Raw genomic sequence first — 22,044 nt, 5'->3', positions numbered from 1 at the left:
ACATTTTTACATAAACGTGCAGCGACAGAAAACTTTCTTAAGACAGAGGAAATGAAAGCGGGAAGAGGGCAAGTAAGGGAAAACACATTCCAAGTTACAACACCACGGAAAAATAAAAGCCCATACATTGTTTTCTTTGTAATTCCAATGGGAAAACATATCCCTCTTCTCCATGTGTCCTTGCACTCAGGGCTGCACAACACTGCCCTCAGCTGGGCATCATCCCCACCCCAAGGTTATGCCAGGGGCACTCAGCTGCTCTCAAAGTTTGGGGCTAACTGTACTTCCAGGGCTGTGTTACAGTAAGGACTGAGAGCTCCATGGAGATTCACAAACAGGCACACTTTTTATTTCATCTTCTAAGCTGTCTGAAATGAAGGACACACCAGAGATCCCCACTGCAGCACTTACCTATGATGTTATGGCGGCAGTGAGGGCAGGTGTGGTGCTGCAGCAGCCAAGGATCCACACACTTCTTGTGGAATCGGTGAGTGCAAGGAATGACACGCAGCTCCTACAGACACAGAGGAAGGACCATGAACAAGTACTTCTTCCTAACACGTGAATTTTTCACAGCTTGTTCAGAGTTTTTTCAACCTGGCTACTAAATGGAGCAATTCCTAATCTTGAGGTGTTAAGAAGGAAAAAAATTGTATCAAGACAGCCAAAACACAATAGCTAGTGCTCAGCTGTCTCTAAAACAATTGTCTGCAGGCATCTCAGAGCTCCATGCAGATATAAGACATTTTTTAGGTCACTTTTTGTAGTATGTCCTTATGACCCAACACCTTTAAGGCCATCACTAAACTTTTCCTTAATATATTAGATGAACTTTAAAAAATAAAAATCCAAGGGTAATGATGTACCTTTCCTACAATTATTCGCAATGTAAAACACTCAGGTAAAAGCAAAACCAACACAGTGTATATGATACTTTCTCCCTTGGCCAGGACTCTTATCCTTCAGCTATGATCTGTTTACAGGATTTCCTGAGCCTGATGGATATCTCAGAAACCTGCAACAAATCTTTCTTCCAAGTACTGCTCATGTCTCTCCATGAGCTTAGGTTTTCAATTTCTAACATGCTTTGGCAAGGAGTTCCACAGGGCTGCTACCTGCTGGTAGAGAACCAAGCCCTGACATCAACACAGTGATAGTAACTGAGAGTCAAAAATCTGTTCCTGAACGTTTTGACTTCTCTTCCTTCTCCTCCTCTGGTTTCCCAGCAGTGCTGTGTACCTGACATTTTTAAGACAGGGTGCCATCAAATCTTGAAAAGCAAAACCCTAAGGATATTCCTTACCTCCAACAGAGCTTGCATGCATCACCACCTTAGTACATGGCTTGTCAAAAATACCCAGAGAACCAACTGCTGAGGCAACCCTGAGTTCTTTGTGACTTGTTCTTCAGAAATGCAAGAACAGTGGAGGTGGGATGGGATCCCCTCACCTCTCACTTTGCAGCAAGGGTCATTTGGAGCTGCAGGATGCAGCTGAGGCCAGGTTGGCTCAGTGTGATCAAACTGACAAGAGGCACCACCTCAGCACACAATGTACCAACAGCCAGCCACGTACCACAGTGCCAGAACCACCTACATTCCCAGCCCACGGTGAAGAAACCTTCCATCCTTTACCTCCCCATCAATGTACTTCTCCAAGCAGATGGCACAGTCAGAGGTGGAGCTGCTACTGAGTGTATCCAGTGCTCCACAGTTACTTTCTCGGTGTCCCTTACTTTTGGACTTAAACTTCCTGGTCTCCATTTTCTCCAGTGCTTGCACTGCAAGCCTGTTCATGGAATTCTACATGAGAAGAAAAAAAAAACAAAGAAAAGAAAAGAAAAAAGGAAAAAAAAAGAGCCAATGCTGCTGTGTAAGGGACTAGAGTGTAGTAGCAGAGAAACACCACCATAATGTAGCTTACAGATCATGCCAGGCCCAACTGATGTATAATTTCTTAAATTAAACAGAGAGAAGGCTAATTAGAGTTCAGATCAGAAGCCTCATGGAAAGGATGTATGCCACATGCAGAAGTGAGAATGATAAACTACTCTGAATTAGAACTGGGTGTTGGCAAATGGGATACATTGCAACCGCACAAATGATAGGCAGCAACTATTCAAACCAACATAAAATTTGGCCAGGAACTTTTTTATATGTCAGTAATGACTGTAATGCCCCAATATACTGTTACCACCATATTACCTGGAGCAATACTTGAGAAAGGGATTAAAATGAAATGTTATAATTTAGCTGTATCATTTCTTCCAGGACAAACTCAAAGTATGTCACCTGGAATTTCTCCTAACCAAACCTTTTACTTTGAAAACCTCTCCCATTTCAACAGATGTTATCCTATTGAAGATTTGCCATTTATTATCCATTCTTTCCACAATACAGCAGCAAGAGTCTGGACTTATTTAGAAGTACACCAGTGCTACTGATAACCTGTGAGCAACCAGAAATGTTCTTTCATCCCAGTGGCTAAGTGGACTGCTTCTGTACAGTTTTCATTTCAGGGTTTAACTGAACGAACATCATGGGCCAGTGTAAATCTCCTTTAAAGATATTTCCAAGTTCTTGCAAAGGCCTACATGCATGGATAAAACCACAGAGCCAACAAGATGGCTATTGTAAGTCAGTGTCCTGCATTTCCAAAAGTTGTGAGCACATTTTAGCACAAAGCAAGAGAAGCTAATTCTCAGCATTTGGTGAATTCTCATGACTGCTCTTACCTGACTACGTCGCTGCTTCAGTTTGATCTTGACAAGAAGGATGAGGCAAACAAGAGACACAACCACAAAGAAGGCCAGGAAAATTCCCATATCAAAGTACTCGGTGGGTTGCTTAAAAGTTAAAAGAAAGCTATTATTTTTCCTTCTTTTAGATCATACTCAAATCTGTTGTTTCTTTCTCTTTTAATTTCTCAGGGGGCCAAATGTACACAGTCAGAATGACAGAAGTCAGAGTACACATTGTTCTGCTCATTAACTGGGATTCTATGAGACAAAACCTGTGTTTCACGTGCCACTGCAAGTGAACAGAATACAGAGAATGCCAATCATGACATGTCAGGTTTACAGTCTCTGAACTGAAAAATGCAGGTTTTTTTTAACTGAGTGAATCACACCAAAACAAATTTTTATAGCTTATTGGGTTGCCTATACATGCAAGTGACTGTAAATCAACATCTGAATTTTCAAAAAATGGCCCACTTCTCAAATATATTTCTTAACAGAAGCACTCCGTTTAAAAACAAAACCAAAAAAATTAAATTAAAAAAAAAACCCACACAAAACCAAACCAAAGTGCTAACTGGGACATGGATCACCTCTAGTTTTGTTCTTCTGTAAACTATATGTAGACGGTGTTAGGAAAACAAAAGTCTAGAAAAACTATTTTATATTACAATTACAAATATCAGATAATCTCACAGTTGATCAGATCATTTCATAATTAATCCATGTTTAAAATACTACACAGAATTATTACTTAACACAAGGCAAACCACCTTAAAGAACTGAACGATCAGGAGTGTGAAATAACTAAGCTACTTAACCAAGAAAAAGGATAATTTCTAGTGTGTGTATTTTTCAGCAATCTCTATACTCAAAAATATCCTTCTGAAGGACAGCAGATGCCACATTGTGGATTTTATACTTACACCAGGTGCAGCTGCTTGTCCACAGTGCAGTTACTCAGTTTATTTAGGTCAACAGAATTCCACATATATTAATTCACATCAGGAGCATCAGAACATCCTCAGTGTACGAGCAAGCCCTGCCTGCAGTAACAGCAGCACTGCAATACCCAGAGAAAGGATCTGAAAGTCTCACCCGTGGGGGGCGATGCTGAATCCTGGCCCGTGCCACCTTCTGCTTGTTAACTATGTTCATTAGCTTGACAGCATCAGCACCTTTCACATACACCACTGGTCTTTTCAGAGGGTCCTCTGAGCCCTGGTTCAGCTAGAACAAAAAAAAAAAGTGGTCTGCTCAAAAGGCATGTTTCAGGAAAACCACCTTCCTTCTGGACAATGCAGAGAGTGGTTAAGGAGTATGAATGTGCAATTGATTTCTAACACTGACTGGTTCTCTTCTAGCACAGAACTTTAGTTAAGTATTCCACAGAATTAAATATGAATTAAGCTTTAGACTTATGCTGCCTTATTTTTTTTTTATGGACCAAAACTAACATTAAGGATAAGCAAATGCTAATTCTGAACAGCAGCCTTAACTTAGCTGCATTATGTATCAGTGCAGATATTAATAATGTAATGTTAAAACTCACAATGAAGAATAAAAATCTGCACATTTCAAAAAAATTGTCCCTGCTACATTTGATCAATCTTTCAATTTCAACATTATTCACATAGAAATTTCTTCCATTTTCTGAACAATCTCATATCAGAGTCCTGTCTTTCAGGCTCTTTTCCTAACCAAGTTAAGTCAGTAATTTCTGATGTTTAACTCTACAAACTCATTCAAAATTACTTGAGTTCTAGCAACAATGAGACCTATTGATGGCAGGATGGGGGGCTCAAAGACTAGGGCATTTGAGTAGACCACATAATTCACCCTGAAATTTCTTTCCAGGTCCAGCTATGTTTTGTTAAAAAGGCCAAATCAGAGAATCAGAAAATAATGTGTGTGGGAAGGCATGTTCATGAGCCCAACCTCCTGGTCAAGGCAGGGTCAACTATGACATCAAATCAGGCTGCTCACGGCTTTATCCAGTGAGATGATGAAAACCTTCAAATGTGGAGAACGTGCAACTTCCCTGGCCAAATCCAGAGCAACAATCTGCTAAATTATACACCAGAGAGAGTAATAACTAGACAAGAGGATTGTTCTGTTAAAAATGGCACCAGTGCGATAAATTCATATAGCTTATTCTGACTGACAAGGAAAATACAACTACAGAGGCTGGTTGATACAAAAAAGCAATGCACTGACAAGTAGAGGAAAGGAAAGAGATGACAGGAATGTGAGCAAACAGAACAAGAGTATCTTATGGCTGAGATCAACATATCTGCACTGTTGGTAGCTACCTCTTAGTTCTGGCAAAAACCATGTAGAAATTACCAGTTGACTGATCCATCATCCTGATTACATTTGTCCAACAGATGCTCATTTCAGAATTAACATCAGCTTTTTTAATGTCAACACTGATAATCTCTCTTTTCCCCCCAAGAAATACAGGCTGCACTTAAAAACCTTCTGCTCCACTTGTTTCTGCTGTAACAGAAACAGCAGTTTTGTTTCAAGACGAAACAGAACTAAACCAAATGAAGACTATTTTTGTGCTTATGTTTCTTCACTAAAATAACTCAGAATTGGCTGAAGTATATTAAAGCCTTTCATAGGGCTATTACCTCACCCACTTCAAATAAAAGGATGAAAGTTATAACAAGACTCAGAAAAAGAAGAAAAACCCTGCTTGTCCACAAAATACATGGGAAGAAATCATCAGCTGTAAATGAGAAAGAAATGGTTATGAGCTTTAAAAAGAAACTTGTTTAGAATCAGGTTTGAAAGTAATTTTGCAATCTCAAAAACAGCAGCTGTTCAACAACAGTATTGATCACAGGCTGGATAGGACCAAACATCCTGTGTTTTGTACACAGAGCTGGGCAAAAAAAACCCTCCTTGATTAGATAATGGGCTACAAAAAAATTGCCTACATCCTCTTTCAAATCCCAGACTCTGAGGATTCTAGCAAAAGCTGGAAGAAAAATCTAACTCCCCAAAGTTTTCCCTTTCTGCCAGGTTCCCGACACCTACATTGCTCCGTACCTGATCAATGGCATCTGGGTTTTCAGAAACATCAAAGATGACCGCTGTGGCTCCTCGCTGTACTGCTCGTTTTGCCTGCAATAAGAAAGACAGCATCCTCAGTCCCACCCCAAAAGTTAACTTCTTCACTCAAAAATTACTCTTTCTCCTCATCTCCAGCTAGAAAACTTAACATTTTGTGTTTCTATGTAGTTAAAACAAATGGCAGAACAAACATGGGACTTCCTGAACCAGCATGGAACGTAGTTAAACTTCACTAAAGCTTCTACAGTGTCTCTGCTCCTTCCTTCTCAAACTCCTCTTTCAACAACCTTTTAAAGGAATTTAAATGAGACTTAGACCCTCCAAAGACTTTAAATACAAGATTTTTTTAAAAATTATGATCTTTTCCCTCCATTTTACATGGAAGTGCCATTAAAAACCATCTTCTCTATGCCTTGGGGTAGAGACAAGCTCACTAGTGTAGGAAATTAGGGTGGACCAGGTTCTTTATACTTTTTCAGTGTCATTCTCACAAACTAGGATACCCCATTCTCAAAATGTGCCTCAGGGAATCCTGCTTTTTCTGACCATCAGAGGTCAGAACTGTTGCATATGCTTCTTATGCTGATTAGAGCTATGTAAGTGCACAGCTTTTCATCAAATACAGTCCAAACCCGGAGTTACCAACTGCATAGAAAAGGTATTAGAAGATATTAAAATCCCCTGGGATAGGGAAAACAGTTTCTTAGGTCTATTCTCATGTTTTATTTTAAATCAGCAAGGCCTATCAGACAGCACACAAGGGAAACCAACTCCCAAGCTGGAGAATTTTCTCAGCCCACCAGGTATTTGTCCCCTTTGAAGTCGGTGCACCTGGTTAATGACTAAGAACTGTCGGGGAGGAAGAGTTAAAAGGAATCTACCACCCATTCTCCTGTGCAGTAGCCTTGAGGTGAGGGCTCATCCAGCTTTCCCTAGAAGGCAGCCTTACAAACAAGCATTGCTTGTAGAACTGTTCAGGCTATTTAGATTGTTTTTTCAGGATGATCAGTCAACAAGCAAGGCCCCCTTGAACTCTGGAGAGACATATGAAGAGACTTCGCAGATCAGCGCTGATAAAAACTCCTTAGTTGAGTGAATACACTGAACGAGCAGCAAGTTTCCATCAACAGGTGTTAAGGGATGAAAAGCACCGAGCATTCATGCTGCGGAGGGTGACGGCAAACGGGGGTGACCCGCCTGGCCATGCTGCCGGCCGCGGCGCAGCTTCACCGCGGACGAGCGCAGCCCGCAGCCCGGCCCCGAGGCGGCACCGGCCCCGGCCCTGAGGAGGCACCGGCCCGGCCCCCGCAGCGCCCCCCTGCGGCCGCAGCGCCCGCCGGAAGCGCCGCCTGTCCCGGCCAGGGAGCGGAGAGCGAGGGCCCGGCGGCGTGGGGAGAACGGGGAAACGCGGAGCGTTTACTCCTTGCTGCAGTTTAAATCCTGATAACACAAGGAAAGGCGAGGCGTTCGCTCCTGCTAAACTACCCGGGCTCTGCCGGCGGCACTGACCGTCCCTGCGCAAGGCCGCGGGTGCTAAAGAGCCGTGTCCGTACTCGGGTGCCGAGGCGCTCCCGGCTCCCCGAGCACCTCGGGGCACGGCCCGGGAGCCGCGGCCCGCACGGGGGGCTGGGCCCTCTCCAGCGGGCTGCAGGCTCCGGCTCCGCGGCTTGGTGGCCGCCCGACGGGCCAGGTTCCGCTGGCCAGAGATCAGAGCGGAGCTGCCTCCGCCTGCCCCCGCCTCCAGCTCGGCCTTAAAAGCGGGCACTCCGAGGGAAGCGGAGCAGTGGAGCAGGGCGGCAGCCGGAGCTATGGGAATACTTTTGTTCGCTGGGCATTCCCCTCCTGCCCTCAGTTCGAGGTGGGAGGCGGCGGGCTCGGAGCGCACCTGGGGCTCCGGGGCAACCTGAAACACCTGCCCGCCCTCCTTCCGCATCCCCGAAAATACCGCAGGATAATTAAAAGTCAAAACGTCTTTGAAAATACCCTGTCCACTACTCAGTAATCAGGGCAGCTCAAAATAACACAGCAATAAGTCCCACTTAAAATAATACCAGTGTGTAATAGGCACGTGATTTTTTTTTTCTTTTTGGGTTAGCCAGCATTTAGACTCACTCAAATCATATTTCTAAGCGAAGTGACCAAACCTACATTAAAAAAAAAAAAAAAAAAAAAAGAGCCCAAGTTGGACGAGGCGAAAAAAGAAGCTAGTACAGTACGTGCATTACTTTCACATTTACAATACTTGTGGCAAACAATCAGACATTCCCACAATTCAACTCCCATTCCTTTGCCAGGCCTAATTCTTTCTGTAATTGTCTTCTCTGGCTTAAAACAAATGACTATCACTATGTATCAATATTCTTCCCCTTTTGTAAAGAGTAATAGAAAACAAACAAAAAAATGGTAATTGCCCTTCTCCTAATTCAAGTGATCACTTTGTTCATAGTGACAACAACCTCCCAGTCCATCTCTATGTTCAGAGTTTACAGTTTATGCTACTGCAGTACAATGGACACTACCAATAAAATGCACATTAAATACTGTCTCAGATTAAAATCTGGCATAATTTACTAGGCCTTGTAATCTAGGTAAGATAAGAGGACATGCACGTGACAGAAGTGCAAGAAAAATACCTCTCCACTTCTCCAGGCCCGAAGAATTAAAAGTTATTACTTCAAGGAACTCCAGAAAGATTTTAAGAGCTCTGTACTACCTCCCTGTGGGCCAGGCAAATACAATAAGGAAGTAACAACTTCCTTGATGAGGCAAACTTTCATCCCAAGGGACCAGATAATTATTAAACAGGTGCACTGTTCCTCTCATTCATTCAAGTCAGGTAGACAGCAACAATCAAAACAATAAGTTCAGCTCCTTCCTGACACCTTGAAGGACACTTTGCATGCCTGCTGGTATGAATATGGCAAGCATCTCCTCCTCAGCTTTCTACTAGGTTTTATTCCAATTAATGTTTCAGTTAGTATGCAACAGTGGAGAAACCATCATAAGAAAAGCTGCTTAACAAGGTTCCCATTTAAGAGAAAAATCATACCAACAACATTAGCCTTCATTCATTTCATTTACTGCTTTCCCAGAGTAAGAATTCCCTGACAATATTCAGTAGTATTTGCACCTGAGGACATGACACTTTAATCTAATGGATTTCAGAGAGTGAATAAATTACAGATTATAGAAAGACTGAGGCCTGAACCATAGGTGGGGAGATCAAAGTTCATTAAGCACTGCAAGCTCTGCCATTTACATCAACATAGTAATGCATTACACATCTATTAAGAGAGTACCTTTTGCTGAAAATGGCTACTGGTAGAGTCAGATTACTATCCATAAACTTTTTTAAGTTAGCATCCTGGATAATACTGATGGACTGAAGGGGAAAAAAAATGCTTTCAAAGTATTGGCTGCCTGTGTAAGCCAGACACATATCCTGGTTTTATAAAGTTACATTCTCACAAATGTTTTTAAATTAAAAACTACCCAGCTCTCTTCCTGGATTTGTTTAATTGTTCACCCAGCTCTAGGTATTATCTTCTTGGAACTTAGTACACTCTAGTTAACAATTATTAATTATAATTATGGTATGGGCTACATGGGCAGGTTGATTTATTCACTGGGTTAAGAAACTCATTAAGCTGAGGAAGAGGAGGTTGGGCAATGGTTTAAGGAATAACCAGTACAGATGGCAGTAAACTCCTTTTATCAAACTATTCCATCAGGCATCAGCATTATTAGCTGGTCCTCCAAAATGATCACGACAGGAAGCACAAGAGTAAGGATACAGTACACAGAAAACACTCCTATGGATCCCAAAAGCAAAATGATGCCAGAACTAAGGGTAACAGCACAGGTCCACCAGGTATAACAACAACTTTTTCCTACTGCCATTCCTTTTTTCATTACATTTTGGGTTTTGGGGCAGAAAATACGGTATTACTCTAAATCACTGCAGAGACTGTTGAACAGAGTAGTCAATAAAATTAGTTTGTACATCTTTATCTAGCTGAGAACTGAGCCAGCCTGAATTTCCTCTGTCAGTTTTTGAGGGGTTTCCCCCCCCTCAGTTTCTCTATGAACTAATAATTATTGAACTTGGGGAGTATTTTCTGGATATTCCCAGCCCATCAGATCCAGATCTCTCTGTATCATGGAGTCAGTGGTCATTAATCCGACAAAAGAGTGGGATTATGCAAGCAGTGTTAAGTGGAAGGTTTTTCATAGCTGATTCTATCATCAGCTGTCTTCTGGTGCTTTGAAATAAGAGAAGTCAGCTCTCACATAGCACGCTGGTAACACATGAGCAACACAGTGACATGCAACTTGCAAACTCTGTGACTCCAAGGAACACCATTTTCAATGAAAAGGTGCAGTGCCTTTGTTTTACTGCTCTGGAAAAGCAATTCAAGGATTTCAATGATCTTGACTAGGGAATACAGCTGAAGGAATGAGGTTTCCACCTGTAGTATTTCGCCAAAAGAAATGATGAATACAGCAACTCAGTGGTCTTGGTCTTCTCTTGAGCAGAGTCAAAAGTAACAAAGTCTGTTCCAATATCAATTGATTTGCACCTGTTTTCTCCATATCAAGATCAAGTGAGACCACAAAGATACAGACAATATTACTGAGATATGATACAGAATATGCAGTACCAGGTTCTAGAGGTTTGCTGTAGTTGTGTGGTTAAACTACAACACTTCTGCAGACTTGCCTTCATTTTTTTTAATATTAGCAGAGGAGAACTTTTGTGCTGAAACAAGCATTAGGAGCCTACCTTATCAGGGGGTTTAACTTTCTGCAGTTTTGAGAAAACCTCTCTTAAGTCTGGACAAACCCAAGAAGTTCTAAAGATGAGAAGGAGACCACTGGTTCTTACATAAATGCATGATGAATCTGCAGATTGTGACAAGGAGATGTTGCCACTGCCAGTTTGCCATTCTGGTCAAGTGAATGGTATCAAATCCCTAAACTTCTTCAGGAGAGAGGAATACCCTAAACAACCCTATTAAAACAAGCAGTGGGTATGAGCTGCACCCCCATTCTATGGATGGCAGTGTTAGATTTCAGGATGGCAGAAGTGGCATCACATGAAGCTGGGCAGTAAAATCCAAACCTGCTCATCATTAAGAACCTAACATAAAACCCACAGCATCATGCAAATACATCTTTTCTTTGCAACTGTGAAAATGCAAAAACATGTTTCTCTCAGAGCTGCACAGAACACAGACAACATCTGAACAACCAGGCCTCTTTTCTCCCCCCACACTGCTATCAGGCTCAATCAATCACAAAAATACCTTGTCCCTTGAACCAACACTGGAGCTGGCAAGCCAGGCCACAGGCCAACTCTGCAGGGCAGAGGAGGAAGGAGAAAAGGACAGCCATCTACTTTGCAAACAGCAGAAGTTACAAATTAACCAACTGATGCTTCAGACCTGTTAATGTACAATTCCCTGGTAATTCCAGAAACTCAGTTAAGCCAAGCACAAAGAGGATGCCATTTCAAACCTCTTCTGAGATAATGAAAAAGGAATTGTCAATATTTCTGTCTGAAAACAAAGGCAGAATACAAAACAAGACAGTCAAATCCCCACGTATCACACCAGCATAAAACCTTTTCCTAACTGGAATATTTGACTCCTCTGGCGTCTTGAGGTATGTCTTATACACATGCCCTAGAGATTCTGAATTACACAGCATTACAACAGTTGCTTACCAATTAAGATGTATAGAAAGTGTGAAGCAGCATTTTTAAATTTAAAAGCACAATCACAATTTAAAACCAACTGTAACTTTCTGAAACAAGCAAACAAACAAACCACCCACACCACAAAAAATAACAAGCCTTAAAAAGCTATGTACTTGTAGTTTTAAAAAACCTCATGCAATACATAATCACATCAACTATATATATACACACCAGTGTATATATACACACACTTAGTACTGAGAGGCTCTCAGATGGTTAAAATGAAGAACAAGAAAACTAACTTCTCTATGTTCTGGGGTTAGGGAGAAACACTGTTATCAGTTCTGAGTCTAGACAGAGTAAAAACAGTAAGTAAAAGACATTTATTTCATCCTGAACACAGCAAAGCCTGCTGGCTGCACGTCTCTTAAGATACATTTCAGAGTCATGGGACTCCACTCCCAAAGCCCTGACCTCTGCTATCACCATTTTGCAGGCCAGCAGCTTTGTTGCTATGACAAGGCACAGCCACAGAGAGAAGGGTGAGCACTGGAAGAGATCAAAGGAGGGGACTGGGGTCTTGAACTAGATTACAAATTCACAGAGAACCCAGCATACTCAGCAAGAACTGCGTGGCTGCACTCACAACAATTGATGGTTAACCCCTCAAGCTTTTCCCAGAACTTCTACATACAGTTACCTTTGAAAGATAATGGTCACAAGATGAGGATATTTATGTACTAAACATGTACTATATCATATGATATGAAATACCACTACAGCCAAATTAACAGGTTAATTCTTAACGTTTGCACTGAGGGCGTACTGAAAGTAGATGGATAGAAACAACAAACTAGACCTAAGATAATTGGGTAAACATACATGCAAGCATGTTGTGGTACTGAGAGAAAAAAAAAGAGATATAAGAAAGCATTGGAGGAGATGTAAATAAAGAACAACACACCACTATAAAAAGGGCATCCCTACAGTACCCAGACTGTGTAAAAAGAATGTACTGAAGTTCCTCCTACAGGCATGTGCTCTAACAGAATACTAACTTTAGAATTATAAACTGGCATTTATGTACATCTAAAGGGACAAAATCCCTTTAGATCTAAAAACAAAGAATTTTAAGGATTGTCTTGTATTTAGAATGAGAAATGGCAAAACTTTGAAAAATTATTAATAAGAATTCCATCTAACCTCATAATGGGAAATGCTTAGTATCATCTGTCCTGCTTAGCCTCACCCTCAAGAAGTGACCTTCATCAATGGGTTGATAGCTACTGTGAACAAGGACATTTTAGAGATAAAACAATTATCTGAGATGATGGAACAATAAATCCGTATCTCAGTAGTGCTCTTTGCAGGGTTATTAAGTTCAGATAGACATGATATATAAGGTGAGTTGAAAAGTTGAAAAGAAGCAAAGGTATTTTTACTTCTACACATATCAAAGTGCTGCAGTCCACTGCCCTGGAGGTTCTGTCCTCTTTGGCAGGGATGAGCATCTGCATCCAAGACTTCAGAAAGGCATGAAAGCCCTAGTAAGGGACTTCAATCTTCCTGAATGAACAAAAAATCATCTGAGATTCCCCTGGAATCCAGGATACTGCTGCTTCTGTGAGATCCTCCCTCCATCTCTACTGCTAGAATCAGCTTGGGTAGTAAGTTCAATAGTAAAAATCTGCATGGTGGGCCAGTATTCCAGTTTAGCTAGCAACTTTCCATGTTCATGGCTGGCTAATGCAGGATGATATGGCCCTTCTTCCAAACAGTTATCCTTGGTTTTGGACTACTTTAGTTTCAGGGTTCCAGACTGTGGTGGGCCCCTGTTGTTAGTTTGTTGACTCTGTAAAAAAAAATTTAAAAAAGGAAAAAAAAGATAAAAAGAAGGGGAAAACAAAAATGAAAAAGGTGGAGGATTTTTGTTACAAAGGGAAACTGGAAACTTCTCTCCACGCAAGCAGAGACATGGCTGTATTGCAGAGGCCTCAGGGCAAGGATTAAAGAAAAACAAAATAGAAACCCTTCCATCTCTAATTAGGGTCTTCATTTGCCAAAGAGCCATTCCACAGCGGGAGGAATTACATTCAAGCCGTTGCTTGGATAACGTCTCCCAGCAGGTTGGCTCCTCAGAACAGGCTACTCCGAGCCAACAATTTCTGGTTACTTGGAGGCAAGCAGCCTGCATATTGTTTTAACTGGCCTGGCTTTTACAGCCAGTTTTGCTGAAGAACAATCTTCTATTCAGAATGCAGAGATAAAAGCTTCACTTGTTTTGAATTTGTCGCCAGTTTCTTTATCCCTTTCTTTTTTTAAACATGGGAATTATAGGTTCTGGAGATTGCATTATTTCCCTTGTAGACTTCAATGTTTTTCTCCCTCTAGCCACTTGATTCTTTGCCAGTGAAGGCTGCTGTCTGGAGTCCAGCCATTCATCAGCCCCTACCTCATCATTAACACTGTGGTGCTGGCGGTCACAGCTCATTGCTGGCGACAGGAAATCCTAACTTGCAAGAGGTTAACCACAGCCCATAAACAGTCAGACTGGCTCATTAGTCCCTTACACTCAGCTGAAGCGACCCTCTGGGATTTCAACACCGTTCATGGACCTGAAGTCCATGGATTCTGTGCTCTTTGCAAATGCCTCCTCCCCACCACCCCCACTTAAAAACTCAGTATTTGGATCCTCAAGGCTAAGTCCCATCTTTCCTCCTATCCCAAAGGGACTGAGTTATTCGAGCACTTTGAAAAATTACATGTTTGTGATGTATTCTCTTGGCTTACCAATTGAACAAAACACCAATGGGCCAAGAACTGAGACATGAATGCACTCGAATACATACATTCTTGTGATATTTTTAATAGTTTCTGTGAGTTTCATATCCCTACTGAACAGTTCTAAGGCCACAGCAATGCAAATACTAATAACATATAATTAATCTGTATTACCTAATTCTTGTCACAAGTATGTTCAACTCTAATGTTCAAAAATAACCTGCTAGAATTGCAAGTAGCTCGGTCAGTACTCCCTACACTGACTAAAAAGCACTTCCTACTCATTTTGAGTTCACAGTATGATCACTTGTTTCATTTGGAGCCATTTCCTTGAACTCAGTACAAATGTTAAATCATCACATTATCCAAAACCGCACCTCTAGATATCACCTGGTCATCAAAAAGATAAAATGTTTAGAGCAGAAAAACATGTTCTGGCAAATGATCTCGAAACAGTAGGATATGAAGCACAATTTGTGTATTTTTTTTTCCTCTTTCCTTCCTTTCAGTCTTGTGAAAATTATTGCAAAACATTCCCACTTTGTGTCTGCAATTTCTTAGGATCTGGCTTTTTACCACTGTCGATTGTATCTGCCCAACTTTTACTCTGAATATTGGAGTCCCTCTGATGCAGCTCTGGTTACATTCCAAAGTTCTCCAATTTCTTTCAAAGCCTTCTGTCTCCTAGTGCACCAAAATTAGGCATGTCACTCATCTGTGAAGTCCTAAATAATTCCATTCCCTGCCTCCATATCTGCTCCTTATTTTCTTCACTTTCTGGTCCATTTATCTGATTCTCCTTGCCAGGCTTCTTTTGTGCTCATTTCTATACTGCAACACATCAGCACTTATTTGCTCTCTCACTTTTCTGTTTCAAATTCCATTTCTACAATTCTTCCAACATGTTTGCCACTATGCATTTCTCCTGTTAGAGAAATAGGTAGATTCTGCATGTAAAACAAGAACAACTCTCAATGTCTGAAAGGCTTACAAGGCACATGGAATAATGAGGGCCCAAAACCTTTAAAGACATGTAGTATTTATGTAGTAGTAGTAGTAGTAGTAAGTGCAGCATGCCTTAAATAATTGTTCCTTAGTCTTTCCTCAGCCCTTGACTTCCATTAATTTCACTGGGAGATCTGACTGAGCTGAACTCCTGTCACACATGCAGTGCAACAACAGCTGCTTCTTTAGCTTAAGGGAGAAGCAGCTGTGCTCCACAGTTGGTTAGAAAGGAGTGAAGGTGGTGGTGGGGACTGCTAAAGACTCAACTCTAAAAGTGGACATTTATTTAAAGTAATCAATCCAACAATGGCAAATCTAAGGAGTGCCCAGAGGGAGAAACACGAGAGAGGGGCTTTGTTCATGAATAGCTGATGCTTTTCCTAACTGTGCAGGGAACATGGAAAGGAACTTAGTAAAATAATACAGTAGCAGATTGCTGGCACTAGTTACCAATGGAAAGAGCTCACCACTACCCATGAATGAAAACCTGACAGAGCTACTTCTTCTCAACTGCATAACCTGATTCAGCCCTTGTTTGTCCCTTCCTTTGAGCTCTCTCCTCTTTGGCTTTGATCCAGTTCTTTTCTTTCCTTCTGCATCTTTCACCCTACGATCCGTACATAAACCTTTCCTCTCTCCACATTTTAACTGGCTTGCTTGTCAGTTCTCTTTCCTGTGCCCAACCTCTCTCTTCTCTCCTCAAAGGGCTGCAGAAATTACAGTGGAAGACAGTGATGGAATGAGAGGATTTAAAGAGGGAATAAATGAGAAAGATGCTTAAAAACTGGAGAATTGAGTTATAATGATGACACTGCTGTTTCATGCTGAGGCCACATGTTCTAACACTCTTAGATGCAGCCTTTCCTCCTTTTTTCTTTCCCATTCAAATCCCCTTCTTCATCTGTTAAAACAGGCTTGTTGTTAGAGTATGGTCTGTGGGGCGTGAAGAGACAAGGAGCTGGGAAGCAGAAATACACTGAGCTTTTGGCAAAAGCATTTTGTTCTATGTCATTTTGTTTCTTGTTGTCTTTTTCTTTGTTCCATTAGGAAAAGCCATCTTCCTGAAAAAATATGTATTATTCCCTCTTCTGATGTCATCTATGCTAGAGTTTTGTCAGAACTCTAGAAATGACTGTGTCTATATAGTACAGAGGTTATAAATTATATTTACTACATTTTTCCACAGTAAACCCTAATTTTAGGTAGTACTAAGATAACAAACTTTGGAAATAAGAAATTTTAATACTAAGTTGACGAAGCTCTTGAAGAACATGACTGATTCAGAAAGTCTGAATGCTTAACACTTGCAGGATGCTATTTTTCCCCATTAAAACTCATATTCGTTCTCATTAATTTTAGATTTTAATCTGTGGCATAGTTCAGTCTTAATTTCTGAACAAGGTTAGCATGGAAGAGCATTTGCCTAAATTCAATATGCATTTCTACCACTGAACTGAATCCATTTCTACAGGAAATTATCCAAACTGTTAATGTTATAAAGAAACAAAAAGTGTACTTATACTGTCAGCAACCAATTTGAACATATAACTGATTGCTTAATTTAGGCTATTAATATAAAGGTATAAGTTGCTTTTGTTTAATTTGCCTTTTTTTATTAGTTTTAGTAACTCTGAAAGAAAAAGATTAAAATGGACTCCTCACAGGCCTTCTTGTTCCACAGGTCTTAGAACAGATCTCTCTTTATTCAGGAACTAAACTACCAACACAGCCCCATAAATTCCTATTTGATTACCTTATAAGAATTTTTATACTTAAACTAAATTGTTAGACAAAAGGTTAGGAATCACAGTTCAACTGCTAAGTGCATTTTCAAGTTATAATGATTTTGGCCCCAGCCTAACTAGTATAATAATAATGATGATATGGCAAAACAAGACGTTCTTCTAGTTAATATTTGTGTAAATTTTTGTAAATAAGCTCTTCAAAGAGAAGTGAATGGATATTGGAAGAACTGCTAGGAATTTCCTCATATTACAGATTTCTTTCATCTGAAGAAAACAGGAAGCTGTAGTAGCAGGGACATCCTGTCTTTGTTAGGTTATACTCAGATGCACATCCTCAAACAAATACATCCTATTAATATAGAAGAAGAGCAGTCCCTGGAAGAGAAAGAAGAACAAAATCTTTCTTGTGGACTTTCAATCCTGCAGAAAGAGAGTAAGTGCTACTTTTAAACAAATCTTCAGCATTTTGTCACTTTGCTGTACTGAAATAAAAACCACTGGTATTGCTGAATTGCATTTCACAATTTTGACAGATGTAATTTGCTTTGAAAATTGCTGGGGTGAGGGAAGAGCAGGGCTCTGCATATTGGAGAGTACAGGACACATGCAGATATAGAGCCCTCACAGTGGATCACAGAATCCCAGCGTGGTCTGGGTTGGAAGAGACCCTAAAGAACACCCAGTTTCAACTCTACAGCCCTGCCAGGATGCAGCAGGCAATCAGTATTGCAGGCAGCCATGCTTTTCCCTTCCTCCAGCACAGTGCCACTGCTGGAGCAGTGAAGGAGTCTCATTGTGCTGTGTGCAGAGAGAAGCAGGAATTCCAGGAGGGGAAAGGTTCCCTTTGAAGCACATGGCACCAAGAGCTTCCCAGTGACCATGGCAACAGCTCAGTGGGTTCCCAGCCTGAGAACCAAGTTACTACAGCCCTGCCTCAAAAACAAAAAAAGTCTGAAAGAAGGAAAGAGGGGGAGGTGGGGTCGGGGGTGTGGGGGAGAGAAGCTGAAGCAAAATTAGCCTGGCAGAAACTGAGCGGCTCCCTGGTAGGCAAATCCAGCCAATAATGCTGCTCGGGTTCACGGGGTTTCCTTTTCATTTCCAAAAGCTTTCTTCTTCCTCTGTCATTCCCCTTCTAGCCCTATTCAGGAGCTCATAAGATCAGTAAAACCCAGGCCTTTGCTTTGCCTGCATGCAGCATGGCCTCAAACAGGGCTGCACTGTGATCAAAGGTAATGGTAAAACACAGCTGCCACACACACTCCTTGCCTCAACCAAGGCCCAGTTTTCATGGGCACTCTTAGCAGCAGAGACTATTTTTTTTAAACACTTTCATTTCCATTACATCATATAATGAAGGACAAGCAATGACTGAAGAAGGATGAGCAATTACAGAATCAATATGAATTACAAATCAATATGAAAATGGACACATTAAATTCTGTATAGTTACCCGTGGAGAAGCAAGTAGAGCAGAACTTCTAAAAACATAGGCCAGAGTTTCATTAAAAACAAAAAAAAGCCACCAAAAATCCAAACAAAAAACAAAAACACCACCCCAAAGTCAAAAAAGACCTTGACAACCAATACCAACAATAAGAATAAAGCTGTACAAAACTTTTTACTAGACTCATGTGTCATGCAGTTTACAGCTTTTAACTAGTCTACATCTTGCTTCACCATATTCCAAACTTTCAACAATATCACCTCTATGATGCCCCACCTTGGGGGCACGTTAAATCAAATTTAATGAGGAACAAACTGTAGGTTTGCTCTCCTTGATTTCTTCTTCCTTTCCTATACGGAAGAAATTCCATTTCCTTTCCCTGTTCAAGACCAGCCCTCCCCCATTTTCCTTTCTTTTCCTTCCCCTACTCCTTTCGTTTTTCCTTTTCCTTCTATTTTTCCTCCTCTCCCTCGCTCCTTTCCTCTCTTCTCCCATTCCTTTCCCTTTCACTTTTTTTTTTAAGTCAGCTGCCAAATCCTAAAAATAACCAGAAGAAGACACACACACACATGCAGCAGGTTTGATATTTACCCAGGCAAAATAGTTTACAGGCCACACTGAATCCTCACATAGCAATTTATGTACCAAACTGCCTGGAAACTGAACTTTTCAGAGACCCAGACAATCACAACACAACTTTTTCTCACTAGTAAGATAACAAGGCTGATTTAACTGATAGACCTGAAAGAAGCTCAGGGCTGATGCTCCTGCTGCTATCTGCACTCAACAATATTCCAAGAATTCTGAGAAGTCCTTCTAGATCAGGACATAACTTGGGCAGAGTGACACCTGAGCAGAAAAGTTGCTAGCAAAAGATGGAGAGGAGAAACTACAGCAGAGAGCATGAAACAGGGAAGAAATATTAGATTTTATTTCTAATATTATTAGAAATAATAAATAGGAAGAGAAGAATAAAGAGAGAAAATACAGAACAATGAAATGCAGTACAGTATTGACTAGAACCTTGGCCAGACTTTTTTCACCTGTTGAAATTGCTACATATAAACTGGCACATTTAGAACTCCATGCCCAAATTCTTTGGACACATCCTGTGTCACATCACCATCATTATGCATCAAAGTAGCTGCTACAGAGCTCCTGAAGCAAAGCCAGAGTCTGCTGTTCAGCAGGCCAAGCTTTAGGAGGGTAACATCAGCAGGTACTGAGCTGAATTTATTCTGGAGATGGGTGTGGCTTTGGAGACATGGGGAGTATAGAGGACATGGTGGGATTTGGGCACATAGCAGTGGGCCAGATATATATTTTTTTTTAACTTTATTTTTTTGTGCATGGTACCTGTGGTTCAACTTTCTTTATCCATTTTGCACATCTGTTTCCTCACATAATTTTCAAGAGCCTGACAGATGAGACTGAACAGACTCCTTCCTGAAATGGCTTGTCTCAAGATTAAACTTACTCCTGGAGTTTACTTATGGATCAGTATGCATCCTTCAGGACTGAATCTTCTCTAATTCCCATCCTCACATAACCTCATCCTCAGATTTTATCCTTCTAAGAACAAAGAAGCAAAAGCTAGAATTTCTGTGAAACAAAAAGAGTTTTCCAAGTCAGAAAAAAAAAAAGCTGTATTATGCTGAAATTCAATAGAAAGGGAAGTCACTAACATTCTTAAAGAGATGTTTTTCACCATGTACCACAAGTTAAACCTGCAGCAACTTTTAGACAAGCAGATGGCTTCCCATTTCCTTGGAAAGGTGAAGTTTTTAGAAGTTTTGTTTATAAATATACAGAGCCGAGTTTTATGTAAAAAACATCAACCTGCAATTTTATTTTCTGCTTTATACACTGCTAACGTGAAGTCACCAACACAATCCTACCAAATTTGGGCAGCTGGATTTTAGGATGAACCCGTTATGCAGTAGTTTTCAGCTACTCAGTTACTGGTACAACTTGTGGCCAATGCTCTTTCACACACTTTCAAACCCTCTAGACGGCAAATGCCAACATGTAATAACCTCAATACCCAAAAATTCTAAGGCATGAACAAAAAAAAGGTCACCTTTAACATATCTGGGAGCAGTAATGGCATCTTAGTGACTTCACCCCATAAAACAAAAAGAAAAGTTTTGCACTTAAGACTCCAGAGGCCCCTGTCAATGGCAAGATTCCAGAATGATGAAAATTTTTATTTTTTTGACCAGTGCAATTAAGATAGACTTGTTATTAGAGATATCTATCTTGTGATGAAAGTGAATAAATCTTTCTAGGTTTTAAAGCTTCTCTTTCCCCAAAAAGAGGAAATTCTGTGTTTATTCTCCAAAAATTGTGCCTAAGAAAAACCAGTAAGATGCTTTCATTTTGACTGCTTTGACCAAGTAAGAATCACAGTTGCAGTTCACCCTTTCTATTCCAATACCAATTCTGCTAAACAGCCATTTTTGCTTTCATCTTTGTTAGGTTCCCACAGAGCTCAAAATGGGAATGCTCAGCTCCCCATCACCATCTCTATCAACCGAGTTATGACAGCATCCCTCCCTGAAGTACCTAGAGTGAAATCAGGCAAAACAGGAATATTTTTGTGGAGTAGGAGGAGTTTTCCCTCTTTCTTGCTGATTTTTCTCAGAAAGGAACTAATCCTTCCAAAAAACTATTACATGCAGCCCCAAATTACCCCCTTACCTTTCCTAAGACAGTGAGGCATGGCTTGGGCTCCAGCTCTGGCTGTTCCAATTTCACCACTCCTACCCAGCCATATTCATACAGGTCTTCCTCATCATTGCTATTACACAGACCAAGTGGATGCATCTGAAACAGAATCAGAAAGACAATCATTAGAACTCGAAAACATACAGACATATAAATAAATAAAATAATAAATAAAAGAAAAGCATATTTGTTTTATGTTAAGGTACACCAGAAAAACTGACATGTAAGGCTGCATATATGAAGAATTCAGTACATTTTTGAAGCATGCTGAGAGTACAAAATCTTTGCAATTTTATGTAAGCTGTCCTCTTGCTTATGAAAAATCATTTAAGGCTAATAATTAAATGTAATTTTAAGTCCTTTGCTCAGATATAAAATTCTTAACTACGAAGCACCCCCTGGTATTGCAAACCACCTTTCCTTGCAAACCGACAGAAATTATATAAACTGTTTGGCAGAGTCCCTTATAAAAGCTTTACACATCATTAAGATCCAGACCCCATGTTTCAGAGCCATTATCACCTTTTTTTTTTAAGAATTGCACAGTATTAACAGGCTGTCATCCTTTGAAACAAGCCTATCATGTAAGCCATAGTCAGATACAAGGAACTTCCTAACCATTGTGAAGCATTCTCTATTGTTTTCTGAACCCAGATGATGTGAGGGGTAAGGCTAGCATGAAGTAAAAAACTTCAGTCTCCTTTCAGACATTTGTGTTTCTTACACTAGGCAACAATATGTTTTAATTTCAGATATTTAATCTGTTCCTCCTCCTTTTAACACATGGTGTAGTTACTCTAATTAGAGTAGCTACTCTAATTTTATTA

The 22,044-nt window shown here is 40.6% G+C and overlaps 1 protein-coding gene across 1 annotated transcript in view; it reads right to left on the bottom strand.

The window, feature by feature from the left end:
• ZNRF3 (zinc and ring finger 3) overlaps positions 1-22,044 on the bottom strand; it is a 62,778-nt gene that overhangs the window by 5,497 nt on the left and 35,237 nt on the right. Inside the window, exons 2-7 of the mRNA XM_063416287.1 lie at positions 21,191-21,316; positions 5,794-5,868; positions 3,835-3,966; positions 2,734-2,844; positions 1,634-1,801; positions 412-514 (exon numbers count right to left, since the gene is read on the bottom strand). Of these exons, the coding sequence (XP_063272357.1) occupies positions 412-514; positions 1,634-1,801; positions 2,734-2,844; positions 3,835-3,966; positions 5,794-5,868; positions 21,191-21,316 (715 nt within the window). The remainder of the gene's footprint in view (positions 1-411; positions 515-1,633; positions 1,802-2,733; positions 2,845-3,834; positions 3,967-5,793; positions 5,869-21,190; positions 21,317-22,044) is intronic.

The sequence above is a fragment of the Prinia subflava genome, chromosome 19 (genome assembly GCF_021018805.1).
Source record: "Prinia subflava isolate CZ2003 ecotype Zambia chromosome 19, Cam_Psub_1.2, whole genome shotgun sequence".
Classification (NCBI taxonomy): Eukaryota; Metazoa; Chordata; class Aves; order Passeriformes; family Cisticolidae; genus Prinia; species Prinia subflava.
This window is presented reverse-complemented; position numbering and strand designations above follow the sequence as displayed.